Source organism: Microplitis demolitor, chromosome 3 (assembly GCF_026212275.2).
Source record: "Microplitis demolitor isolate Queensland-Clemson2020A chromosome 3, iyMicDemo2.1a, whole genome shotgun sequence".
NCBI classification, from domain to species: domain Eukaryota; kingdom Metazoa; phylum Arthropoda; class Insecta; order Hymenoptera; family Braconidae; genus Microplitis; species Microplitis demolitor.
In genome coordinates, this window is record NC_068547.1 from 3,524,378 (window position 1) to 3,551,710 (window position 27,333).

Below are 27,333 nucleotides of genomic sequence, written 5' to 3' on the forward strand. Positions count from 1 at the left end.
TGGCTATTAGTCACGAGTACGATTAATGTTTAGTCGTGAAGAACAGGGATTCATGAATTCAATATTATAAGAACGTTTTCAACATTTATCTACGTCCTTATATTGATTTCTTGTATGCTCACTTCTTTGTTTTATCATATGACTCGTATCGCAACTATTATGGTTAATTCATTCCATTGAATATCAATCATAATAAATGTATGTGTTATGAAACAAAATTGAATATTAAATTTTTTAGTCGATATTAAATGAAGTGACAGACGTTTCTTTGTCATCTGTGACATGTAAAACAATAACAATAATTTCTGAACATATATTTGACGTATTTCTGACATATTTGCGACACTTTTCAAGAGACATGCGACACTTTAATACTAAAATATATATACAATACAGCCCGGACTCGCGACAACAGACGCGGGTTATTGTCATATGGCGACAATTTATAAAAATTGTTATTTTTACAACTCCCTCACACTATTGAGCAATATCAATTCACCTCCGTTTGTTGCTTTTTTCCCTCGATACATTAATTTTATTCATTTATACGCTCGGAAAAAAAAATTAATTAAATAAAATCAATATTTGATTTTATTGAATGAATTTCTTTTTTTTTCTAGATATGAATGTGTTTTTAAAGGCCAACCATCCGCATGTTTTCATTAAATTAATACTTTTAATCCTTCGTCAAACAACTGCAGATAAATGAGTTTGGTATCTCTTTAAATCTGAAGTTATTTTAGAATTAGTTGAATGAGTTATTTATGAGTTATAATTTAAGGGCACGCCGAAAGTTTATTTGAACCAAAGCTAAAGATGTTCCTAAATCTTGCTATCATATAAAGACAGATCGTTTTAAAACACACATATGTTCAACTGTTAATACATTACTTACTAAGTTCTATAACGATACGCGAGAATAAAAAAAAATAAATTTAAAAAACTCGACTCGTGTTTCTTGTCAGTGGTTAAAAGCGTTAAAGAATGAGGTTTATACATTCAACTATACTAAACATATGTGTCGAAATAATGGTGAAGAAGAAATAATAATTAGTCTTTCATTTATACAAATGACATGTTTTCACCAAGAATTCTATCGAAAAAAAAAAAAAAAAAAAAATTGGAGATAAAAAAAATCTAAAGAAGATGAAATAAATCGTTTTAAATAATAGCAAGACATTGCTTTGAAGTCTGAATTTAAATTACACGACGAAAGAAAAAATATAAAAGTAATAAAACACTTCACCACAATCACAGTGAGCATATTGGTAGAGTCGTTGACGGCGTATACGTTGTAGGAGTTTTGTAGGAAAGAAAGAAAGAAAGGATAAGTAAGAGTTGAATAACAATAAAAAAAAGAAAAAAAAAAACGGAATATAGGCTCTTAGCTCTGTGGCTCTTCCGATGAAAATCCCCAAGCTCAGAGAGGACAATACGTCGGGATTCCACGTCCCTCACAATCTCTTTTCATACTGCGAAATCGTCCTTTATCCAGACGAGTCATATAGCACGCGATCGTGGCATCCGGGAGCCTCGAATTCCGATCCTCTCGAGATCACCACCCATCTCTCTTTCTATACCTATAACTATACTATTTCCAATCCCAATCGAGCTCGAACTGAGATAAGAGTGTAGTCTCGTTGACGAGATCACAAGTTACACACGATCTTGTTCCGTCTCTAGTGAGCGTGGACGTATATACAAAAGTATATGTATATGTATACATCTATACATACCCACGTTTATCACTAAAAAGGAACCTTTTTTTGATTACTGTGATATTATAAAATTTATGATCTAAATAAATCGTTAATCAAAATTAATAATGTTATGAAATTTAAATTTCACCATATATGTATATAAATATAAATATAAGAGAAATAATAGATTTTTTTTTATTTTAACCCAAAATAAAATTTTTCTATCTTATGAGATTCAATGAATGAGGATCAAAAAATAGTTATTATTAATTAAAAGGAAGAAAAACAATTAATATACGCGTGGTCAATCAGTGATTAATAATTAAATTTATCAGTAGAAATATCAGATCTCTGTTGAAATTGAAAGCTGTCTTTTTTTGTTTTAATATTCACTGATTAAAGTAATTATCTCAAATAGTTTAAAATTGTTAATTAGTTGTATAGTAACGATTAAAACTAATATCAATTTTAGTAATGGTCACTAATAAATTTTAAATGTATGCCTTCAAATGAATTCTCAAGTGTGGTACAACTCTGTAAATTACTAGATTATTTAATTTTTCATATTTTTAATTTTATATTCAACTCGTAGTTAGTTATCTAACATTAAGTGTCATTTTTGAGAAATATTAATATTAATATTTTATTTTTAATTCAGCTATTCATTTTTTGAATTTGATTATTTCATTTTAAATATTATTGTGAACAGTTAAAATAAATAATAATTTATTAGTTAATAAAATTCATGCAAATTAATAATAACTTGATTTGTTTTTTAAATTTCCTATCCGTAATATCTCTATTTTAATTTATTTATTTTTCCGTACAACGATTTCTTTGTCTGAATCTTTAACGCAACCTCTGAGGTGTCCTCTTACTCATATATCGGTTACTTTAAAAACATCTAACGCGTCCGAAATTTCAAGTAATACAATATAGTCTACGGTTATGCAATATAGTAATACAATATAGTTTAGCTTACGCACGTAGATATAGATATAGATATAGAGATCAGACTCAAGCCACTTTAGTGGCGTAAACATCTCAACCAATAAGAAAAATTATACACCCTCTCCTAGCCCTCACACCGCATCTTGGTCGTAGTCTCATATGCAGTATTTATTTAAAGTAAATATTTGTCAGTCTAATTCAAGCGAGCAAAGTGAGAACGCGTCGATACTCGTGTAAAATGAACGTAACTAATTGTATTTTAGTTATTCATTTTTACATGTGTTGTCTAACCTCGTGGTCAGCGTTTGGGATGACATTTTTATTTTTACATATATATGTAGAAATAAATTTACAATTTATCTTGGGTAATTAAATAAAAAATTTGAAAATTGAACAAGTCAAATAAATGTATATACTGATGAAGTGTTAAAATATATAAATATATATATGTGTACAGTAAAGTTGTCAAAGCATTGTAACAAAGTTTGTAGGTAAGTATATATGTATATATATAGAATGGTATATATAGTTGGGGAGTTTGTGTGCGTGAGATTGAACAACCCAAGGGATCTGAGAGAAGAGAGAAGAGAGTGTATAGTAGATTTACATATACAAAGGTGTTGATAGTAGTAAATACTCATTCGTATTTGTATAGACAATTGTTGGACGTTGCGCTGTAGAGTTTCTAGGCAAGGGGTTTGACAGTAAATTTGACTGTTACATGAGGTTCTGAGGGGACATTAGCGAGACTACTATAACTGCTGGACTACTGCTCTACAGAACTGATGGCTATTGATAATATAGCAGAGTGAGATCGAAGAATGGAGGGATTGTCTAGACGTCATCGTATTTATACTATATATACGACCTATCCTAAAGTAAATCTGCATAATTGATATAGGAGAGCTGAATGGACGGTCGTGTAGAATGAGAAAACCCATTAGTGGCCAATGGTCATTTATACAATACAATTGTATGCTTTATTGATTTATTATTAAATTGTAATAATTTAGTTAAATTAAATTTAACATCTACTCAATTACTTTTAAAAGCATGTATAATATATTATTTTCAGTTATTAGGGGACTTAATCAAGCGAATTATTAGTCTTATGTCTCATGAAAAAAACGATTAGAAAAATGTAGTGACATTTTCTGCTGATTGTACGGCCGATTAACTCGTTTGTTAATTAATGTAATATAATTAATTAATTTACGAAGGAAGTCAAGTATTGTGTACAGTGAATGGGGATATCTGATGACAATGACTTGTCTAAGAGATAACGAGAGTAAAATTACCCTTACGGATAAGATATACATTATACATTTGAAATACTATCATTACTTTATATATTTCTATACATTCGCGTGTCGCATTATCAGTATATGCGGTATTAAAGAGTATACATAAAACAAGTTCAAAGTCCCGTGATGAACGGAAATTAAAAGTCAAGAAATGTATGAGATATATGAGTAAAACTGTAGTATACTCAAGAGACCATGATACTATTATAACTAGAAGATAATATATATCGAGTATGATGACGTTATACTAGAGCACACATCAAACATCAACTAAGTGACTGAGAATTATTACGCTAATGACGTATATGTATGGGGGAGTGCTTGAAAATAATAAAAATATATAACATGAGAAAAGATAAAAAAGAGTGCAGACTGGTACGACATCATATGCTGCCAGTAAAGCTAGACGTTAACACGCAATATCGGCATCAACGTCGTCCTAATATTGTAACATTAACAATTTTCAACAACTCACTGTAATATAAAGCTGAGTTTCTTTTTATTTTAATGGTGTAAAACAACTAACCTTGCACCTTTAGCTACTTCGGTAACATTCTCAAGATTATACTTCTGAGGTTAATTCAACTTTTTTTCATTCTTATTTATTGAGACGAGTACTTTGCATGCTATCCGGTTTAACATCTGTCGCAGTTCATAGTACTCGAGCTGGGTAATCAGAACCGTTAGTCAACGTGCAATAGAATTAGTGCTACTTTATATGTACTTGAAACAAGTGTGATTCTAGTAAATTAAGTTATGAATGTCATTAAATATTTTTCAATTTCATTTTAAATTTATTAACGTTTCCGATATGAATTAGTATCATTTTTTAAAATTAAATCCATTATGTACCGTAATAAAATGGATTAAAATAATAATTGACATAAATTTATAGTTTTTATTCAAATGCAGCGGCCAATTGATCAAATGATTGGTGTCTATGGAACTGTCTTATTACGTCGATTAATCATAGCGATTATAATACGTTGGATGAATAATGACTATATTATTTAAATCGGCGGAATATTTACTTTCCTACTTTCTTAATCAATTGAATCATTACTTTTGTAACTAAATTAATACTATATATTAGTGTCGGATATGTACCTGGAATTTATTTATATTTGAACTAAAATAATACATACTGCAAAGTATCCGTCTCTATTTTCAGACTCTTCTTTTATTTATTGATTATGGATTTTGTCCGATTTTTGTCCAGCACATGAATTTTTTCATGAAATAGATCAAACTATAAATTCAAACTGAATCGAAAGATTTCCTCAAGTTAAATAGTGCTTCTCCTAATAGTAGGCTATTATTTAAGTCAGAAGCAAACTATTTATGGTGTGGACTGTCGATTAACATCAGAGTGTGTTTTTAACTCGTTTTTCACAAGTTTTACAAAACTCTTGTTTATATTAATTGTTGAATTAATATAGCGGTAGTCGGGTCGCCTCGAATATCAGCTAAGTTGGCCGAGCGGTCTAAGGCGCCAGATTTAAGCTCTGGTTCCCATATGGGAGCGTGGGTTCGAACCCCACACTTAGCAAATATTTTTTGTTTTTTTCATTGGACAACACAAATGTATTTTTATTATAACAGTTGTAATCCATTTTTTTTATTATAAAAAAAGGTGCAAATTAGAAAAATGATTATATTTAATCAATATTATATGTTACTGTTTCTCAAGCATTTAAGCATGAACGTTAATAAGCCGTAAAATACATTTTAGTAGTTTGAACAATTGCTCGTCTCAAAATAAATACTGCAGCACCATTATTGAGTAATTTACAATAATCATTTGATGAATTTAAACTTTTCCTCAACCTGCATTACCTACAGAGTAATAGAAAAAACTCATGGACAGCAAATAGATAAATAGACGATAGTAGTAATTAAAAAAAAAAAAAAATTACGCCAGTTGCCTTGACATAAAAATAGTTAATGATAATTATACACTCAAGTAAGCAAAGATAAGTCGACACTTAAACTAAAGAAGATAAACGATTCGAACGCAATATCTTAATCTTCCACACCACGGGACTACCGTGAAATACGTGTGTTTTTATATGTATGTATATACGTACATATACAAATACTTATACACTTATACACTTATAAAAGACAAATGATAGAAGCTTTCAAAGTTGAATAGCAAATCTAGTCGAAGTTGTAGATCTACTAAATCGTCACGGAACCGGTAATTACCAAGTACGATATGTACAAATGACTCGTTGAATAATCATGAATAAAAATAAAAGGGTATAAAGTAGTCTAATGATAGGGATAAAGATAATATTTAAAGCTCAACTAATTCACAGACACTGATCGTCAAATATTTTTGCTCAACAACACACAAAAGACATTATACACATTTGCATATTGAGGGTATTCTACTTAGATGATGTTACTGTTGATATTTCTATTATTAAATAGTATGATGATCGACATACGGTTTTGTCAGACAGAAAAACGAGACGATTAAATGAGATTAAGTGCACAGGGAAAGCTAGTGGTAATATTAGGAACTAGGACCCTTTTCCCAGAAGACCTAACATACTATACAGTGGGTGATTCTCTTTTCTCGAGCTCGTAAAAGTGCCGAGAACCCTGTGTTACCTAACTCAGAAACCATCACACACATATCACATGCTCATCCAACATACCAGTGACAAGAGTGAAAATAAAAGAGACAAAAAAAAAAAGAGAAAGACAAGACCCGTCGTTGAAACGCCTGTCACAACAATTTCGCGAAAAAAAAGAACACGACGTCGACACTTGTAATTTCGTTTTGTCGCATCTGTTGTGATTCTCACGTTACCGCGTGCTACTATACACTATATACACTAGTAGAATCATGTTAGATGATTGTAAGGTCTCGGAATTCTTTCTTCTGATGTGTTCAAGTAGTACATACAGTAGGTGTGAAGATAAAAGACCACAGATCACGTGTCTTTGGATGTTTCAGTCAACCCCTTTAAGGTATTACATACTCACACACAATAGCTATCATGTGAATTCTCCAAGTCAGGGGTACCACATTCTTCACAATGGTTGTTTATGATTAACAGCTACAAGTCTTCATAAAAAATAAATTAAGTGAAAAAAAAAAAAATTTATTTCAAGTATGAATAAATTTTTTGCGAATCTGAGAATCTAAATATATTCATGCTTACTAAAAAAAAAAAAAAATGAAGAGATAAAGAAAGCTAGGGTGTCTGATGGTAAATAAGAAGTACTTGATTCTTGTCTGCTATAACCTCTTATCTCACTTTTATTTGACAACTTGTAGTCTATTTACATCTATTATATCTTTTATTCCTTGTTCCTTAGTCGTGACAAAAAAAGGAATTAAGAAAATCAAATTTGAGACAAATCCCGCGGTAATTCGATCTCACTGGTTGAATGCGAAAAACTGGAAAATGGATCTGGTTAAAGTGCTTTCCAGCTTTCCCCAACTATACCCATTCCCTCATACTCTTGAATACCATCTACCTCCCATTCGATTTATTTCATCTCTCTTCGCTCTCAACTCAACTCAACAACTCAACTCGACTTCTTTTTTTTTTATTTTATTTTCCCCACAAACTCTTGACGGACTCGTGAAAATCGTATTTGTAATGCTTAGGCATTCTGAAGCGACGTCGCGTGAAATCGGGTTAGGAAAATTTCTGAATATTAAATTTTCAAATCTCCTCAAACCTTGGTTTCTATCAACTTATTTACTCACACATTAGAAACGATGGTCAAAAGTGATATGTTTTAACACTATTCATATAATATATTTATTTTATAAATTTCAAAAGAGTAAATCACTAGATATGCATTAAATTAATGGAGAAAAATTTAAAGCCAGAATCAACTAATGCAGTGCATTACAACAAAGTGAACATAATCTCCAATAAAAAAAAATTAATCAAGCAACTAGCTATCATAAATAACGGATTAGAGACAGGCGTTGGACATATATGTGCATGTGTGTGTGGTCAGACAATAGATGACAAATTGCATGACGGCAAAACAAACCGAGAGCACCGGTAGATTGAGTTCACACGCACATTGACCAGCTCTCTCGTCACTACATAATACTATGTGCACTATAATTAGTCTTCATATCACTACATATACACTCCAACTCTGCTACTGTCATCAATATAACCTGGGCGTAACTATAATCTCTGAGCTGGTATCGCGAAAAACGTCGCCAAGAAAAATGGTTTAATGTGTTACCCATATCTTAGTATTATTTTTTACCCAGTACACATTCCCTTTTCAAATAAAAGATTTTGTTCCCCTTTATTTGCGGTATCAACCAAATCAATTTTTGACTTGATCTTGATCGCTTAAATATAGTCTTTAATCACAACCAAAATAAGAGTGTAAGAAAAAAAAATTAAATTAAAAACTTTCACTTTTTATTTGAAATGAAGAAAACATTTTTCTCACCATTGTAATTTGAAGTTACACTCGTTGGATTTTTAATCACCGGATAGTGATGGCAATATCTCGAGAAAGCTTATATAATATCTATATTTATATCTATACAGACCGCTCTTCTGGGCATTTTCGCTTGACGCTCCGGTACAAACGATAAACGCGCGAAGCATGAATAAGATGTGAAAAAAAATAAAGAATAAACAAAAAAGCGAAAGTAAATTCTTGACGTAGTGATGTATAACCCCAACAACAGCTAGATCAGATCAGAGCTGCGTGAAAAGTCTTAGGAACTTCCACAAGTAGAAAAAAAGAATGAGAAGAAAAATTAAAAAGAAAAAATGTAGTAGCAATCGTAAATGTTTAATATCGTGATTAAAGGCGCCAGGCGTCTTTCATTATTATTTCAGTCTAGAGGACATTCCGCTCGTGGACCCGAGCCACCAAGTTCCTTTACAATTCTCACTTTCTCCCTCTACTAAAGATTCTCTTGCCTCCAACACCACCACCACCAACCCCTCATCTTTTCTATACTATTCTCTTACTGTACTTCTTAACTTTAAAATCCTCCGGAAAATTAGCCGCCTAAATATTTAAAGCCCTGCCCGGTTTCGTACGTTAGTCCAACAGAAAAAAAGAATGAAAGAAAAATAAAAATGAAAGCAATGCTTGTTGACGCTTGGTATTATTGTATCTTACTTTGGTACTTTGCGATCATTCTTTCTGTTTTTTTTATTTTTTTTTTTTTTGCCATTCTCATTTTTAGTTGCCCTGTGAAGCTTAGAAAAGCAATAATACAAAAAGGAATTTCTAGAAAAGATGTTTTGAAATTGTTTTCTTAATTAAAATTTCAATTTCTTTTAAAACTAAATTCAGAAGAAATATAATTAAAGAAAAAAAAATGTATATGGAAAACAAAGAGCATGTTTTGTTACATTTAATTCATCGGCATCGATGTAAGCAGAAAAAAAATATTCGTAAATAAAATTTGTACAAGAGCGACAAAAATGGTCACACGCTCGAATGCTAACCCCAAAGTCCATGGATCAGAATTCGATATCTGAGTTTCCTATATATTTATTATTATATATACTTATACTGTGATTTCTTTATGTTGTTTTCACGTAGTTACTCTTTTTTTTTCTCTTAACTTACATTCAACGGAAAAAATACACCGTTACGCGTATATATCAATAAATATACTATATGTTCCTATATGTATTTATAAGTAAGAAATATGTACATACATGTATATGTATAAAAGGATACAGAACAAAATTATAACGCTCCACTGATAGGGGAAGGTCACTCCTACTTTGGATTTCTGCCCAGAATTTCCGAATACCACAGATTTCTCACGTGCTACTACAGTCTATTAGATTTTATAGTGTGAAACGAATTTGTGATTTGTTGTAATAAATCATATATTTATAAGTCTACTTGAATGCCAAATATAAGATTATTTTTTGAGACAATTTTCAAACTAATTTTATATTATTGTATAGTGTCATGTAAAGTTCTAAAAGTTATATAAATTTTTTGATTTCAAATAATATTTTGTAACCTTTCATAATTTTATGTTTTATAAATGTATGTATGTATCTTGCGTGCTATATTTTTGTCATCTTCAAAAGATAAATATACAAAAATGACGTCAAGCACTGATCACAAAAAGGGAACTTCACAGTGTATCAAGCGCGATTATTTTTCATATATTCGATCGAGATATATACGTATATAAGACCGACCACATCATAACGCTAGCAATTCAAATGATACCATCTTTCTCGAGCGTTGACAAGAAAAGGGTCTTTCTTCATTTTTATATGGTACTTTTGCATATGACGAATCGATACCTATATTATACTATTCAATTTTTTTGACCGGAATAGTAGCTATTTTTATCCTCTTTTTATTTCCTCATACATAACCCTACTTTATTTATTCAACACATGGTGTTATATAAAGGTAAAATATTTTAATAGAAATAAAATATGTGGTAGCAGATCAGGAAAATAAATGAAATAAATACAATGTAGCAAAATAAGTCAAATATAATCAATTGAAAGACATTTCGAAAACAGTAACTCATGAGATGACATGAAATTTATTTAGGATGTTCGCTAGGAGAAAAGTGAAGTTGATGTATAAGGGTTGACAACATAATACAAAAAAAAACAGCAGTAATAGAAAAAAAATTTAATCTAATAAGAAAATCCATAATTTTTAGCCGATCGAATCAAACGTATCATAATGACGCGACCGACAAGGTCTCACATTCGTCGTCTGTTTATATTGATATGCGGAACGTATATAATGAGGGAAGGATGAAGAATAACGATGACAAGAAATCAAGTGTACCCGAAAGTAGCACGATTTTGTTTATTATTGTTGAAGACCTGTTGCTATTTAGGTGCTTTCGATAAAATAGTTGTTAATGCATCCAAAACAATAAGTATGTGAGTACTTTCTATTTCATGTTAATTATTATTATACGTCTCTGTCAATATCGAAGAATTTCGACAACTCATGTATATTCGAAAAATTCAGACTTCATCGACCATGGTTAGATTTGGCATTTGAAGGAAAAAATTAAGATTTTGCATAATGAAAAAGAATCCTTGCAGATTCTACGACATGTTTTAATCCTATACTATTCGATATTTTTCATGTATAACTACAATATATCAACTTATCAATAGTGAAAAAACAAATATTTTTTCAAAATCCAAGTTCCAATTTTTTTTTCTGCTTTTCATTTAAATAATTGATATTCATATGAAAATTAAAAAAAAAAAATTGGAGATGCCGGGGATCGAACCCGGGGCCTTTCACATGCAAAGCGAACGCTCTACCACTGAGCTACATCCCCAAGTTATTGAATTTCGGACTCTTTTAATGAGTACAACAGCTAAATCAAATATTTTTTATTGATTTTGTATTAATATGTAAATTTTAAAATAAATTATAAAAATATTCAAGTAATTTGTAAACCATCACATACAAATTCCTTTGAAGAAGCTGTGAATAAGAATGTTACCGTCTCAATGTTGTAAGCTCTTCAACACAATGAAAATCCATTATGGTTTAATCCAATCAATAATTTTTGCAAAAATAGCTATTTCATAATCAATTCGCCAACAAATTTTTTGTTATCTACTCCTTGAAATTAATAGCAATCACTATTAAAAATTCTAATGAATAACAGTATTCAGTTACTTGAAAAAAATGGCCCAATTTATGCTTTTTAAATATGTGAAGTATGTTTTTTAACGAATTTCACGAAAACGCTCTATGATAATAGATCAATCTTGGCAAATTTCAATATCAAGGTCCTATGGTGTAATGGTTAGCACTCTGGACTCTGAATCCAGCGATCCGAGTTCAAATCTCGGTGGGACCTATAATAGTTTTTTCTATACGTTTTTTATAAATATTATTCAATCATCATCATTTGCTTACTTTATCATTATTATTCTTTAGCATTCATAAATTTTATGTTAGGATTTGAAAATAGAACTTTTTTCAACTCGTAGCCAGACCTACATTTAATGATTATTAATACCTGTCATTGATTAATCTCAAATTTTATGAAGCTTGAAAAGAATTCATTTTACTGCCTTAACAATATCTCATAAGCATTTAAATCAGTAAAATAATTGCAATCAATAACTCATTTGAAGTAGTTTCATATAATCAATAATCAGGTAGAGACTAATAAATGGAAACCAGACTTCTTGCATCAGTCTATCTAATTAAGGATTTCGACAAACTACAGAAACACCCTTACAAAGAGGTTCAGGTACCCAGAGAAGAAAAGAAAGGTGACAAAGGTAAAACGCTCAGAAAATTAATACTTTGTGGAGTCTTAACGTACTCAGCACTGGTTATTACTCATGACATTCATGTCTCAAGTGCTGAATTAATTGATAAAACAATCAAGAGCTAACCTGATAAGAAGAATCAGATAAAAATAATTCAAAATCTAAACAGACATCGAATTTTTTTACTTGAGAACAATTTTTCAAGTTTTAGAACTCACAATTGAGAAAAAAAATCTATCTAAACTCATTTTTAAGGATTACTGAGCTTGAAATTATGTTTATACTTATTGAATAACCACTATATCTAGCATTTCAACTAAAAAGATGAAAAAAAATAACTGACAGCGGTGGGATTCGAACCCACGCCCTTTCGGACTGGTGCCTAAAACCAGCGCCTTAGACCGCTCGGCCACGCTGCCTTTGATTGGCCGCAGTTCCATGTGTGACTTGAACGTGTACACATCGTACAACTCTCTCTCAAGTGAAATTTTAAATAAAGTGATCTATAAGTGCTTTTCGTATGCGGAAAAGTAATATATTATTAATTTTACATTGTGAAATTAAACTCATTATATTAAATTCAATAATTCATAATAAATTGAACGAGTTAAAACAATAAAAACACGGCGTGGGCAGGGGCACGCCACCCCAGTCCACGAATAACCTACAAAACAAAATGAACAATAAAAGAAGGCTGGAGAGTAAATCTACGGAGGATCTCTCACCGTGGTATTGGAAAAAAAAAAGCAAAAGAATTGGATCGGTTAACCACTACGACCAATTTTGAAAAATTTTTTGAAACCAACAAAAAAAAATACAAGCCGAATTTAGAAAAAGCAAGATCTCGATCATCGTCAATAGACTCGACAAAAGATGGAGACAGCAGACAAATCGACTCGACACCGACAGAAGACTTCAAAACACCTAGGAAAATGTCTAAAAGCAAAACAAAAACCGATAAAGCAGGTATCCACACCTCAAATAGTTATGAAGCCCTCAATGATGACATGAGCGTCATAGAAGACGACGGGCCTGCCCCCACGGCAACGAGAGCCTATCAAAATAGGGACTCTAGACCCATTAGAAATCCAAATAATAATAATGCAAACCAAATAAAAAATAACCAACAAAAGTTCAAACCTAGACCAAGGCCACCACCAATCCACGTTTACACTATAAAAATAAAAGATTTAATCACGTTAATTACAAATTCCAGAATACCGGAAGGCGACTTTTGGGTAAGACAAAATGATAAATCATACATAACGGTAATGTCAATTAACATTGAAACTTACCATAAGATCAGCAATACCCTCCAAACAAACAATATTCAATATTATACGTATACTCCAAAGGAGGAAAAAAAAATATCACTAGTTCTAAAAGGCATCAAAGAAGAATACGATGAAACAGAGGTAAAAGCATATATGGAGAGCAAAAACCTCCCTAACGTCAACATTGAGCGGATTACAAAACTCACATTTGATAAAACAGACAAAAGTAAGTTCCACCTTATTGTGCAACTCGCCCCCGGAAGTAAATCGGTGGAGCTCACCAGGTTAAAATACATCCTCCATCAACAGGTTCGATGGGAAAAATTGAAGAAAAAGACTGTTTTCCAGTGCAGAAGATGCCAGAGAGTGGGACATTCAAGTAATAACTGCCACCTAAACTTCAGGTGCGTAAAATGTGGCAAAGAACACGGGCCCATAAAAGAGGGCAACAAATGTGAAGTGGAAAAAGATAGTAGTAAGGAAATGCTAAGATGCATCAACTGTGGCAATAACGGACACACAGCGTCATATTACGGGTGCCCTTATTTATCAATGGCGCAAAATTTAAAGAAGCAGTCACACGAAATGAGAAAATCACTCAGAATAAATAAAATCAATAAAATAAGTAAACTAGTCAACCCAGGCACATCATTTGCTGAAATGGCCTCCAATAGGAATCAACACTTCCCCGTTATCACCAGACAGTCAAAAAATAACCCGGTAGCTGAAGATCCAGATAAACAAGTTTTCAATGGCAGTACAAGAAATGAATACAATTTTACATCAATAGAGGACACTCTAAATCAATTCAAAAATAGCATAATGAATATACTAAAAATCCAATTCAATGAAATGAACAAAAAAATTACAGAAAATTCAAGAAATATTGAATTATTATTATCAATTGATGACGATTAAAAATGGAGGACAATGAACAGCCCCAACCTAACAGCAGGAGTCAACCAGGCTCTATTAATTACAGTATTAAAATATGTGCAATAAATGTCAACTCTCTGGCATCAAACAAAAAAAGATTTGATTTAGAAGATTTCATCAACACCAACCAGATTGATATAGCACTGATCTCGGAAACGAAACTTAATAGTAAACACAAACTAGGATTTCTAAACTATTCACTCATACGAACGGATCGACCAAATTCCAAAAACGGTGGGGGTACAGCTATACTCATAAACAACAAAATAAGCTTTACAACTATACCATTCCCAAATTCACAAACTAATAAAATAATTGAATACACAACAATTAAAATAAATGTCAATTCTAATAACTCACTCATTATATTCAGTCTCTATGCCGCTTGTAACAACAAAAGAACATTTATTAATGAACTTAATAAATTATACACTGAACATAAATTGCGAACCTCCAACGTATATTTCATCATGGCTGGCGACCTTAACGCCAGAAACACAAACTGGGGAGATCACCACACAAATGAAAGAGGAATGCTATTAAGCAATTGGATTGAAGAGCTCGGTATCGAAAACAAAACAACTTTATACAATCCGGATAAACCAACTTTCCCTAGTGCCGGATCATATTTGGACCACTGTTTAGCGGACTCCCGCATCAAATTAACGGGATTAAATAGCAACAAACTCACTACCTTGGCATATGACAGCGACCACAATGCTATTACGTTCAATCTTGAGACTGCAGAAATATTCAACGGAATCACAGAGCCTCCAAGACATAATATCAAATTTAACTTCAAAAAGACAAACTGGCGTAAATTAACGCAACATCTCGATGATAATTACACAGAAAAATTACCACATGACAGAAACTTAACAGTAGACGAAATCAATTCAAGTATCCTCAAAATAGAAGAAAAAATTCATGAAGCAATTAACAAGATAGTTCCCAGAGCCAAAATAGATACTAAAAAAGGATGTCAAAAATACACAAACAATAAAATAAAAAAATTACACCACAATAAAACAATCCTAATCGCTGAGCTATTTAAGAATAACAATAACAGAGCACAAATTAAAGAAATAATAAAAACCATCAATTTACAGCTTGCAGCAGAGTTCAGAAAAGCAGAAACTGCATATTGGGAAGCCATGGCCAAGAACATAAATTATAAAGACTCAACAAAATTTTTCCCACGTATAAATAGGTATTTCCGATATAAAGAGCCCCCACGCATTGACACAATTTCAATAAAAAAGGACAACAACATATTATTAACAGATGAAGTACTTAATAACACGCAACTTGAAGAAAAAGACGTCAAATATATCATCACACAGCCGATAGTAAAATTGAACATGGTGGGTAAATACTTCGAAACCATCAACTCTCCCAGATACACCAACCAAGGTACGATAACAAAGTTTCTGGCAGATACAGCAGCAGAAGACGTTAAAACAAATCTCCAAAACAATAGGATCAATAATATCACCTACACCACATTCAGTAGCACCAACCCGGCCCACTATCCGGTCCAAGAACCAGATAAACCAAAACTTCTATGCACATATATACAAGTCGCACTTTTTCTGAAGAAAGCAAAAAACAAGACATCTAGTGGTCTTGACAACATTCCTATGATTGTTCTTAAACACCTACCCGACAATATGATTAAAGACTACACAATTATTTTTAATAATTGTTTTAACCACTCGTATTATCCAACAAGATGGAAGAGAGCCAAAGTCATTCCGATAAAAAAGAAAGATAAAGATTCATCAGATCCAGCCAGTTACAGACCAATCAGTCTTACCATCAACATAAGTAAGATTTTTGAAAAGTTCATTAAAATCCAGCTCATGGAACATGCAAACGCAGAGAAAATTATTCCAGATAATCAGTTTGGTTTCCGAGCGAAACACTCTACTGTCCACGCAATTAATAAATTTGCATCAGACATCAATAAACATCTCTTTTCAGGCAGACTGGTTGGCACTGTATTACTGGATCTGGAAAAAGCGTTTGACTCGGTGTGGTTAAATGGTCTGATATACATATTAATCCTACTCAAATTCCCATACACTTTAGTATTATTAATCTGCGACATGATACATGGTAAGTCCTTCATCACCTGGGACGGTACTAACATATCATCATCTATTTTTTATATTCTGGAAGGGCTCCAACAAGGCACAGTTACATCTCCAGCGTTATTCATTATTTATAGCAGCAAAATATTAAACTTATTTGACCTAAACTCGAACAATAATACACACTCTGGGGCTTATGCTGATGACGAAACAGTTTACGTTGCAGATAGTAAAATACCGATAATACAGTCAAAACTCACCAAGCTAGTTAATCAGACATATCACTACTATAAAGAATGGAATCTCAAAATTAATCCACTGAAATGCGAGACCATCCTTTTCAGAAAAACAGTGAACGAAATTTCACCAATAACGGTCCCACTCATCAAAACATTCAAGATCACAATTACGGATAGGGATACAGGTGAAGAATACGAAATACCTAATAAAGAAAAAGTCAAATACCTCGGAGTGCATTTTGACTACTTACTAAGAATGAACAAACATCATATAAAGCAGTTGGAAAAAACAAGGAAAGCATTCAGAGCTAATCACAAAATATTCTACAACAAAAGCATTGAACCGAAAGCTAAACTAATCTGCTATCAGTTAATCGTGCGTCCAATCCTGGCGTATGCGGCTCCAATTTGGTGGAACGTAGGACCGTCAGTGATGGAACTATATCGAAAATTTGAAAGATCATGTATAAAAGCATGCCTGAGTAAATATCGCTCAGCCGAAACTGACTATACCATACGCCTAGACAAAAAATAATTTATGATCTTGCTAACATTCCAAGATTTGACACCTTCTGTCTAACATTGACAAGGAATTACTTTAGTACCATCTATCAAATAGATAACGATATCATCAAGAATATGAAAATTATTGATAATACGCAAGTAATAAGGATGGCAAAAAGTAACTACTCGCCCCCTGAGTTATTTACCAACCTGGACAGATTAGGCTGTATCCAGGACGAGAATAACGTGCCAGTGATATATCATCTACAAAGACACCGAGCTAGAAAAGCAATATACATGGACATAGAAAACATCCCTGACAAAAAATGGGTGTATTCTAAAGCACTGCCTGACAGAGATCTGGAGTCTCTGGATAGACTGGCAGAGAAATACTGGTGGCTTCAAGGAGAAGCCAAACACATGGATGAATTGAGAAGGAGAACCAGACTGAAAAAAGCCCAGCAAAGACAACAGCAAAGAGCAAGGCCAGCAAACAATCGCAGAACGATGCGAAATGAAGGATAAAAGTACAACGTATATTCAAATTTATATGCTATAAGTTATACTTAAAAACTATTTTATTTTATTAAGTGATAGATAATGCCTTAAGCAGAAATTATTGTATATATGTAAATAATGTCGCCCTTACCCCATCCACCTTCCTGATCCCCAACCTCTTTCTTCTCTACTTCTCCCTCCCCCGCCATCCCAATACCTTTAAAGGATTGTGATTGTGATAATGGTTTTTATTTAAAGTTTTTAAATTTCTCTTTTTTTTTACCATTGAAACTAATATTATTGTAAGCAGACAGCTGATACTAAAAATGTCAAAGATCGTATAATAACATCAAATAATGAAGAAATATAATTATGTTAACAGAGTTTTAGATAAGTGCATCAATTGGTGCCAAATCAAAATAATAGACTATATTAATGATTAAGTTGTTCTAAAAAATTTTGTTACTTATATATATACAATGTAAATCGCTGATAAAGAAAATTCTTTTTCATAACCAAAAAACCAAACCTCTGATTGGCCGCATCGATATTGTGTTAAAAAAGCAACATTCATCAATATAGATAACATTCTATTAGAAAAATGGGTATTTTCTACTATACTACCTAAAAAAAACCAAGGCAGTCTCGAAAGAATCACAGAAAAGTACTAGTGGCTTCAAGGAGAAGCAAAACACATGGACGAGTTGAGAAGAAGAGCTAGATACAGAGAGTACCAACAACGAAGACAACAGCATCAAGAAAGAAAATCGGCAAGACGATCAAAGATTCTGTATTAAAAGGTGTACTCTATTACGAACTTCTGAAACCTGGCTAGATAGCTACTGCCGATTGCTATAGCTAGACGTTACTACATTTGCTTCATGACATTGCGAGGTTTTATGTGGATAAACCCCTGAAAGATTCACTAGGCATAGCTCCGACTAACTTTTACTTGTTTCGAAAAATGCATTCTCTAAATCTGAAACAGTGTATATACACTACTTTTCAGTGGTTTTCACTGTTTCAGATTTAGAGAGCAGCGAACAATTACACGCACATTTAAACTACTATTTTAAAGAAATTTACGTTAAATATATTTCATAAAGTGCGATCTTACTCAGATAATAGATATAAATAAATGTATAAACATTGTCGGCACTCTTTTGTCTTTTTATAAGTAGTTTTAAACGCTATCAAAAGATGGCGCAATAAATCACACATTATATTGTCTATTGACTGTGAATAGATACGTAGTCTGCAGTATTGTCTTGTCTATTTGAAAGATTAAACATATCAGTATGACTAATGTTCATGGTTACACCAATTATATGTGCCTTTCTTTAAATGCAGCACGTTATTTATTTGTAGCGTGACGATGACGCAACTGTTATATTCATTTCAGTGACTTGACATTGCACATCAACTATTACTTATTTATTTTGATCATTTATTGCATTTAAAGTTATTATTGTGAAAAATCCAATTATAACTATAATCTGTTGTACTATAAAAAATTTAGATAACAAAGAAAATGTGTAATATTATATAAATAAAAAATAATGATAAATTTATTCCTATACAATTATTTTTTCCATATCTCGTATACGATTCATTAAAAAATATGGTTATCCATAAAATTTCAAGTATCTTTTTTATTTCTCCCTCCACAAAAGTAAAAAATAAAAGTAAGTGTACGGCATCGATGCCCGGCGACAGAGGTAATTGCTTTCTTTCTATACGACCTCGTCTTAACTTAAAGAAAAGAACATCGAGGGACTGTGTATATAGATACATATATATTTTTTTTTCTTTTTTGTATTCAACATTCCCGATTACTTTCTCGCGCGATAGGATCGCGTTATAAAAATTCATACTAGCGTAACGTATATACACTCGGAAAAGAAGACAAAATGAGAGGGGAAAAAAAAAGAAGAATGTACGGTAGCAGGAAGAGACTTTTCTCTTGCATTTCGTCTTTTCTTATCGCGTCCCACGGGAATGTACATAAAAACTCACGCTACGTACGCTTTTTCAGTCGGTATATATACTAGAATCAATAAATTTGCGTGAAATATTTCGCGGATAAAGTCAAACCTATTTGTTAAAGGTTTTATTTACCAATTGGTTTAATTAAAAATTTAATAGTTGCATGAAATTTTGTTTTGAATTAAATATTGTTTTTTTGTTTAACGAACGCATATCTATAGTTTAAATCAATTACATACTTTATGATTAACTTAAATCTATAAAGTATATTGAAGTCATAGATGTTCAGCCGAATCACGCCACTACTTTAAGCTTAATTCTCGTGGCTGTCATCATGAGTGATAAATGTGGCTAACGATGAAGATGATCCTGGTGACTTGCAACTACTGAATTACATCCGCATGTTGCGCATCACAGAGAATATGAGTGGGATATACTGTATAATAAATTAATAAGGAAAAAAAGTCGTGCTTATGCATCACCTTGAGTACACAACATCATAAATAAAAAAATGAAGACCGTGTATTTTATCCTGAGTCAAAATAAACTAAGCATGACAATTAAGAAATGATAAATTCAGTTAATATACTCATAAATAAAATTAAAAATATTATGTATAATCATAATATATGCTCAAAATCTAATACAATACGCTAACCATTAGTGTAATCCTCAATAAGTATCAGGCATCAATCATCACCGGGACTTTGGTCCATTGCCCATAATGGTCTGTAGCAACAATAATCGTCTCTCAGCCCACTCTCACGCAATAATCATGACATTTAATGACAATTGATGTGGCCCCGGAAATGCGAGCATCACTACTACCCCCCCCCCCCCCCCCCATTCAAACCCACGTTTCGCGTCATCTACGATAGAATTTCGTATACAACATGTGTCCATGTATTCACCGATGGCCAAGTACTCTACACCTATGCTTGTATAGCACAAATACTGTATCTGCTATAGTCTATTATATTAACCATAGCATGAATATAACAATCGTCCATTATATATACGTGATTTATTAATATTTCACCACATTTATAAATATATAATATATTAAATGGCATTATCGATTTTCTGGTGGTCGGCAGTTAGATAACAATACTCCACATAACCGTGAATTGTAATCTAAAATAATCTCAATAACTGTTGCCTTGAAGTACATGAACAATAAACTTGCTAAATTCTCACTAATTGCTATATGCCTCACTACTCTACTAGCTTAAACTATATCTCTGAATAGCCAGAAAATTTGGAGAATACCGGAAATCTCGGGAAATCCGGATTTTCCACGAGGATGAATGGCGAAAGATACGAATAGAGGAATATATTTTTGCAAGAAACAAAAAAAAATAATAAAAGTACGGAATGTATGCACTTCTACTATTTGTTTAAATGTGTACGCTGTTGGGTATATTGACAAAGTAGGTTTTGGAATCCGCGATAAAAAGTATTGAACGACGTATACTCTACCCAGCGGTAGTGGCAAATCGACGGTCGGTTGTTACTTCAATAAAATATAAAAATATATATAGACACAAATTTGCTGAAGTTATATAGCAGCACCTTTCTCGTTTGCATACACAAGACCCAGTCGATACAATGCACGAAATCGATGTATGTGAACTGCGAAATATAGTAAATATATTTACTATAACCCATGATAATATATATGTGAATATCGAAACAAATATCAAATCCCTGGTATAGAATGGTATGAATATTGGACACGATGAAAGCCCAATAAGCGTCAGCATATGATGCAGACAAAATTCATATATATATCGTGTTTCGAGAGTCCTAAGTAATTGGAGGTAACTTTGCAATACCAATTTATACGGAAATTTAAAACCAAAAATTTGCCCTCGAGTATATATTAACTTTCAACCTCACAATCACCGTAGCACCAACCACGACTACCATCAAAATTTTCACTCTCATTCACTCAATACTGAACTTTAATTCATATATATGTATACTATCATCCAAGTTAACCGTGTTTTCCTATAATTTTATTTTCACGTAGATCCCACCGATCGTATGACTCGATTTTTCGACAATTTTAAAGGGTTCACGTACTCGACATCGAATTACCTCTTTTTCGCTCCCCCTCGATATTCTATCTACCACCTATCGCTCCTCTTTGCCCCTCTCCTTGTATCCACGTACTTTTGCACGCACAAAAAAATACATTCGAGTTTCTGACTAATGACCCGCGATTGTGGACGATAAATCAAACCGGCTGAATTTATTTTGAAAGCTAAAAGTCATCGCAACGAAATCTCATTAAAATCGTATGCATCAAAATGTTTTTCGTCATTTTTAACTTTTTTTCAACGGTTATTAAACAAAAAATCTGCCTGGGATTTTTTTATATCCGAATCATTAAACGATGACGTATATATAAACTTAATGGTTTACATATGACAACCCTTTTCAGGGCTCCCAATTTTTTTAAAACATAAGATGAGCTTTTAGTCTATCTATCAGCAATCTGATAACCACTGAAGACCTATACATGTATACATATATAGTTAGTGCAAACTTGAAGTGAAGTAGAACGAGGAGTAAAAGACAAACCATACTACTTGTACTGGCTGTCGTTTTGAAGCTTTCGCAGAGGGTTGACATCTAGGAATTCCCCAGAGAATGAAAGCATGACGTGATGCTAAAGGAATGAGGAATAAAGCGAGGGAGAACGGTTATTGTATATCGTGTGTACGTATACATATAGATATATGAAGAGGTTGGCTGTTGCATTAGATAGTTCTCCGTGTGATGTTGATAGTCATGATGATGATTTCGTGCTAGCTAACTTTATATAAGCCTGTCTCATACGGCTATTTCATCAAGCTTGCACTCTATATCAGCGATAAATGCATTTGTGCCTCAGAGAAATGCTCTGTTGCAACGGGATACAAACTAAATCGGAGGCTTTATGATCCCCGTGACGAAAAAGGGTGAACACCGCCTGTCAGAGATGTGTGTTGGTGGGTAATGGTGATCCGGAGGAGGTCGATTGGTGATGGTTGACTATGATGGAGAAAGAGGTTCAATGCATCAGTTAAAAGAGAGTTATGCAGTTTAAACTTAAATGGATTATAAACGCGATACGATCCTACAATTTTGTTATTCCACTGCAGTTGAGTCAACCTTATATTTTGCAGTTCTGTGCATTTTTCCTATTTTTTATAACCCTATTTTTTTGTTGAAGGTTTTTTTTTTCATGATTAAATTTTTATTGCACATGCATCATATTTCAGTTAAAACTGTTTTAAGGCCTTACTAATGCTTGATTGAATTTAACCCTCGAGTAGTATATGCAATTTTTTTGCATTGTCAAAAAATAGAATTGCATACAAGCAACTTTTTTTCCAAGTTAAGAGGTCGGTTTAAATGAATAGGAAAAATAATTGTAATGAAAATATGTCGAGTGCCACTTTTTATACAATGTACTCAATTTTTTTTTTGTAATTTATATGTGTAATTGTCTGAAATTCATATATTTTTATTTGAGTATAAAATGAACATAAAAATAAAATTTGTGTTTTTGTGAACCACAAAAAGCATCGAAAAAGCAATCTTCTGTTTCACGTTTCTTTAATACAAAAGAATTGGTAGAATAAAAAAGAAAGAATAAAACAATAAAATAAAAAAAAAAGTAAAAATGAATGAATGAGCATAGTACAATTGCACGGCAGGTTTGCCTTTTTCATTTCTCCACTCGTCATATAGTTAGAAAAATTAAATCTCGGAAACCTCTATAAAATATATATATATCCTGACGAATTTTGCCGACAATTCTGCGGCTTCGTAAAAGCTAAAAAACATTAACGAGGGGTGGGAAAGAACAGAGAGTGACCAACCGATGGACGTGGCTTTTAGTTGGCTTCCAAATAATAATAAAAAAGGCGCTCACTCGTTTTGATTGTTTGGAATCGGACAATAGCTACACAAACTTTAAGGATTTCTTCAATTTATATTTTTTCAATTATTAAAAAACCAAAGTAAATAAATAAAATAATTATAATACCAAGGAGCAAAATAAGGCAAAATAGATAAACCTCTTGAAACAAAGTGGATAAAAAAATGGAAAGTCATCAAGCAACGCAATTGCGGCATATTATTACAGCTGTCTGAGTCCTCTTCATACGTGCTCGAGTATTACAAGAGGGTGACTAAAGTCGGCACCCCCTGTAGTGTGTGTGACTTATGCACCCGCCTCCTGCAAAACCTAATGAAGATCTATGGCTCTCTGTGGTGCCACTAATTCCCTGCAATCGAAGCTGAGCTTTCAATGCAATATTTTCCTCACTCATATTTCTAACAACGTGATATCTCTCCGTTGTTTTTATCTTTTTTCCATCTTTACTCACATACGCACGCACAAATACACTCTCCTGCTATCTACACATTCAGGAATCTTTTATGAGTTCATGTGTGCCTCAGGGCATTATTTAAGCAATAACGAAGTTCGAGTTATGGGTTATGCAACGACTAGATTTCACGCACATCGTACATACATATATATGTATATATAATCTATATGTACAAGTTTATTGATGACGACGACGACGAGGAGAACGACAACAGTGATTCTCTGTGGGAAAAAGACTCCAAGTATGAGTCGAGCTCGTACATGATTCATGTATTAGAACGGGAAAAGGCGAATTAAATCGTCGTACTCTTATAATTTTTTTTACTTTTTTCTGATTATTCAAACTTTGTGCAATAGAAATTTATCCCTGTTGTATTTTATACGCAGAGTCGAACGATAAACAAGTTAAAATGCTAATAAAAATTCAAATCTCAAAGACATAGTTGCTAATTAAATTCATTAATGATAATTATACGTCATAAATACGAAGTTAAACGACAATTGGCAGTAAGAAAAAAATTAGATAAATATCACTTAATAAAAATAAGTGTTTCGTGCCAGAGTTTTTTCGTAACAATTATTTATACAATAAGAATGAAAAAAAAATAAAATAAATTAACGAGCGATGACTACCCAAGAGTAATCCTCAATTTTCCAGTAGGCTACATCTTGATATAACCACCTTCATGTCTTCTTCTTCTTCTTCTTTTGCTTCGCCTTCTTTCGAATCCTTTGAGAATAACAATTAGCAATTTTAATCCTTACAAAAGTTTAAAGTAAAGATGAGTGAGTAGATGCCCATGGGGCGAATGTTACGAGCCTATCCTATTATGTTTTAGCACTCGAAAATGTTTCTCTCGTAAACATTCTTTCAAAGCTTATACTCATTTCTACTATCGGTGTATAATGGAACGGGGCAAAAGCATCAAACACAAAACAAGTATATATAGTAAAAGGAATATAGCATGACTATAAAGTAATAGTAAATGTATATATAAATGTATAGGATGTGAGAGAGTGAGGTAGAAAAACGATGACAAGGAGTGGAAAAGAGAAAGAAAAGACGACTACGACGACGAGATGAAATACCTCGACTTGGGTGCACAATTAACAGTGTAATTACTGGGAAAACATTATTCGGTTCTAAAGAGTCATCCACTGTGTACTGTATAGTCTTGAGTCTTTCAGATATAAAACAGTCTTGCATATTTCATCCTTACAATCCTGTGTACCCTTCTAAGATAAAAAGCGAAGACAAGCAAATAATCCAAGTCGCAGCTGGAAAGTTTGAATATAAAAATAAGTTTAAGCGCCAAAGAAAAACTAAACAAACAAATTTAAAGAAAAGGGGTATAAATATGATTCTTTATTCGCATAGCTAATTGAATTAATAAATCACTAATGAAAAATAAATATTTAATCTGATATATAAGATGATGAAAATGGTGGAAAAAAAAAATTTCTCACACGTGTTAAACCATAACCGGATAAACAGTATAAACGTTTGAGATAAACGTTTAAGCCATCAGCTAGCGATGAGTATCACGCAAATGAAGACGTAACATTTGATTTCACGATTGGCCACGCACCATGCAAATTACTGTTCTTATGTTATTTATGGCTGTTAAGCCAATAACCGGATGTGGAGAAGAAGGTGGATGATGATAAAGACCTCCTGTTGTGTTGGAGGAACGTGGCATGATGATGTGCTCGGCTACCGCTGTTTTCTATTCCCTAGTCGTAATTTTACTACTCGAATCATCCCAATTGCCGATCGCTTTACGTCGTTTATCCGATCATCTTTTATCAAGAACCAAAATCACTTGATTTGAATATTATAGTCGTCGAGTACATGCTGGATAAGCTAACAGCGTTAATGGTAGTATTTTTAATGCTTTATCCATGTCCAATAGGATTTATTATGTCGTTTTTTTTTTTTTGAGTTATGATTGTGAGAAAAACTCATAGGGTGAATTTGATTTATTTAATTTTTTTACGAATAATGTGAAAAGATTTGACTAAAAAATTACTGCATAGATTTACGTGGAACGATACCTAAAATAATTTTTGAAATTTAATCACGTGTATCATTTATACGAATTCAAACCTTTGAAGAGGAATTCATTGAAAAACCGTAAGTCTTATAGTTTTTACCTGGAAACCCAGTTCCAATATTTGCCAAAACAAACTTTAGCGACACGTAAAAAAAACAGTAACCCCTTTGAGGGTTGTGTTACATGCCGAGTATCAACTTGCGGCAATCCGAGTATTATTAAGTTGACGACTGTACGTATATTGGTTCCGAGCAAATGCATTTGAATCATATCGACCCTTCTCTATAATCTTTCTCACCCTTTTTTTAACATTTAACTTGTGTATATTTATAAGTGCTATTGCAATTTCTAACCCCTTTAAACCAATCTCGATTTGTAGAATGCTTACTGCTATAAATGTTATATTTATATATATGGATCCCTCGTATCCTTTAAATTTTCATTCGCAGAATCCGTTTCCGTCGCGTGCTGGTTGTAAAATCAGTACATCCGGGTGTCAAAGCGGTGTCACCCGATCGTCCCGACATTCAGTTTTAAATTCTATCAATGGGTGATACCAACCGTAAAACACTTTTAGGGTTGAAATTTAAAAGCCTTAACGGGTGTCTAGCAAGAGTAGTCGTCAGTGACTAAATCGTTGTTACAACCGTGAACGAATATCAGAATTGAAAAAAAAAACTGAGTATGACGGCGAGACAGCAACTGTGACGATCACAGTGAAGTGTATCAGTGGAAAGAGGAAAAACAATTAGAATTCATAACGAAAAATATTTTTTTGCTGAACGATGTGTTGTAAAAATATTTCAAAAAGTAATTTGGAGATGCCGGGGATCGAACCCGGGGCCTTTCACATGCAAAGCGAACGCTCTACCACTGAGCTACATCCCCAATGCATACTGGACTTTATCAGAAGCAAGCTTAGTTGATTTACCTGGTGAATGAATGGCCCACTTTCGTTAGTCCCCACCAACTCATCCACCTTCAGTAAAAGTAGGCTTGAGCCACTCACCGAAAGTTTCAAGCCGAAATGTATATCATGCATTCACTATCATCTCGACTTTGACAGAAATTTTGAATCGTTGAATACATCTGCTATAGCTTGTCAAACTAGAAACTAGACTACTTGTAAAGCTGTACAAATATTTAAATACT

At 32.7% G+C, this 27,333-nt stretch overlaps 1 protein-coding gene and 5 non-coding genes across 6 annotated transcripts; 3 read left to right on the top strand and 3 right to left on the bottom strand.

Moving 5' to 3' along the window:
- The first annotated feature begins 5,420 nt into the window (after window positions 1-5,420).
- On the top strand, window positions 5,421-5,504 carry Trnal-uaa (transfer RNA leucine (anticodon UAA)). Its single transcript has one exon. It is a non-coding gene; the product is annotated as a tRNA-Leu (tRNA).
- Window positions 5,505-11,189: 5,685 nt separating this feature from the next.
- Trnaa-ugc (transfer RNA alanine (anticodon UGC)) lies at window positions 11,190-11,261 on the bottom strand. Its single transcript has one exon. It is a non-coding gene; the product is annotated as a tRNA-Ala (tRNA).
- A 459-nt stretch (window positions 11,262-11,720) lies between these two features.
- Trnaq-cug (transfer RNA glutamine (anticodon CUG)) lies at window positions 11,721-11,792 on the top strand. Its single transcript has one exon. It is a non-coding gene; the product is annotated as a tRNA-Gln (tRNA).
- Window positions 11,793-12,552: 760 nt separating this feature from the next.
- On the bottom strand, window positions 12,553-12,632 carry Trnal-uag (transfer RNA leucine (anticodon UAG)). The gene has a single exon. It is a non-coding gene; the product is annotated as a tRNA-Leu (tRNA).
- A 2,261-nt stretch (window positions 12,633-14,893) lies between these two features.
- Window positions 14,894-17,290, top strand: LOC103576621 (uncharacterized). The gene has a single exon (XM_008556925.1). It carries the CDS (start codon window positions 14,894-14,896, stop codon window positions 17,288-17,290), a length of 2,397 nt encoding a protein of 798 aa, XP_008555147.1.
- Window positions 17,291-26,997: 9,707 nt separating this feature from the next.
- On the bottom strand, window positions 26,998-27,069 carry Trnaa-ugc (transfer RNA alanine (anticodon UGC)). The gene has a single exon. It is a non-coding gene; the product is annotated as a tRNA-Ala (tRNA).
- Between the last annotated feature and the right edge of the window lie 264 nt (window positions 27,070-27,333).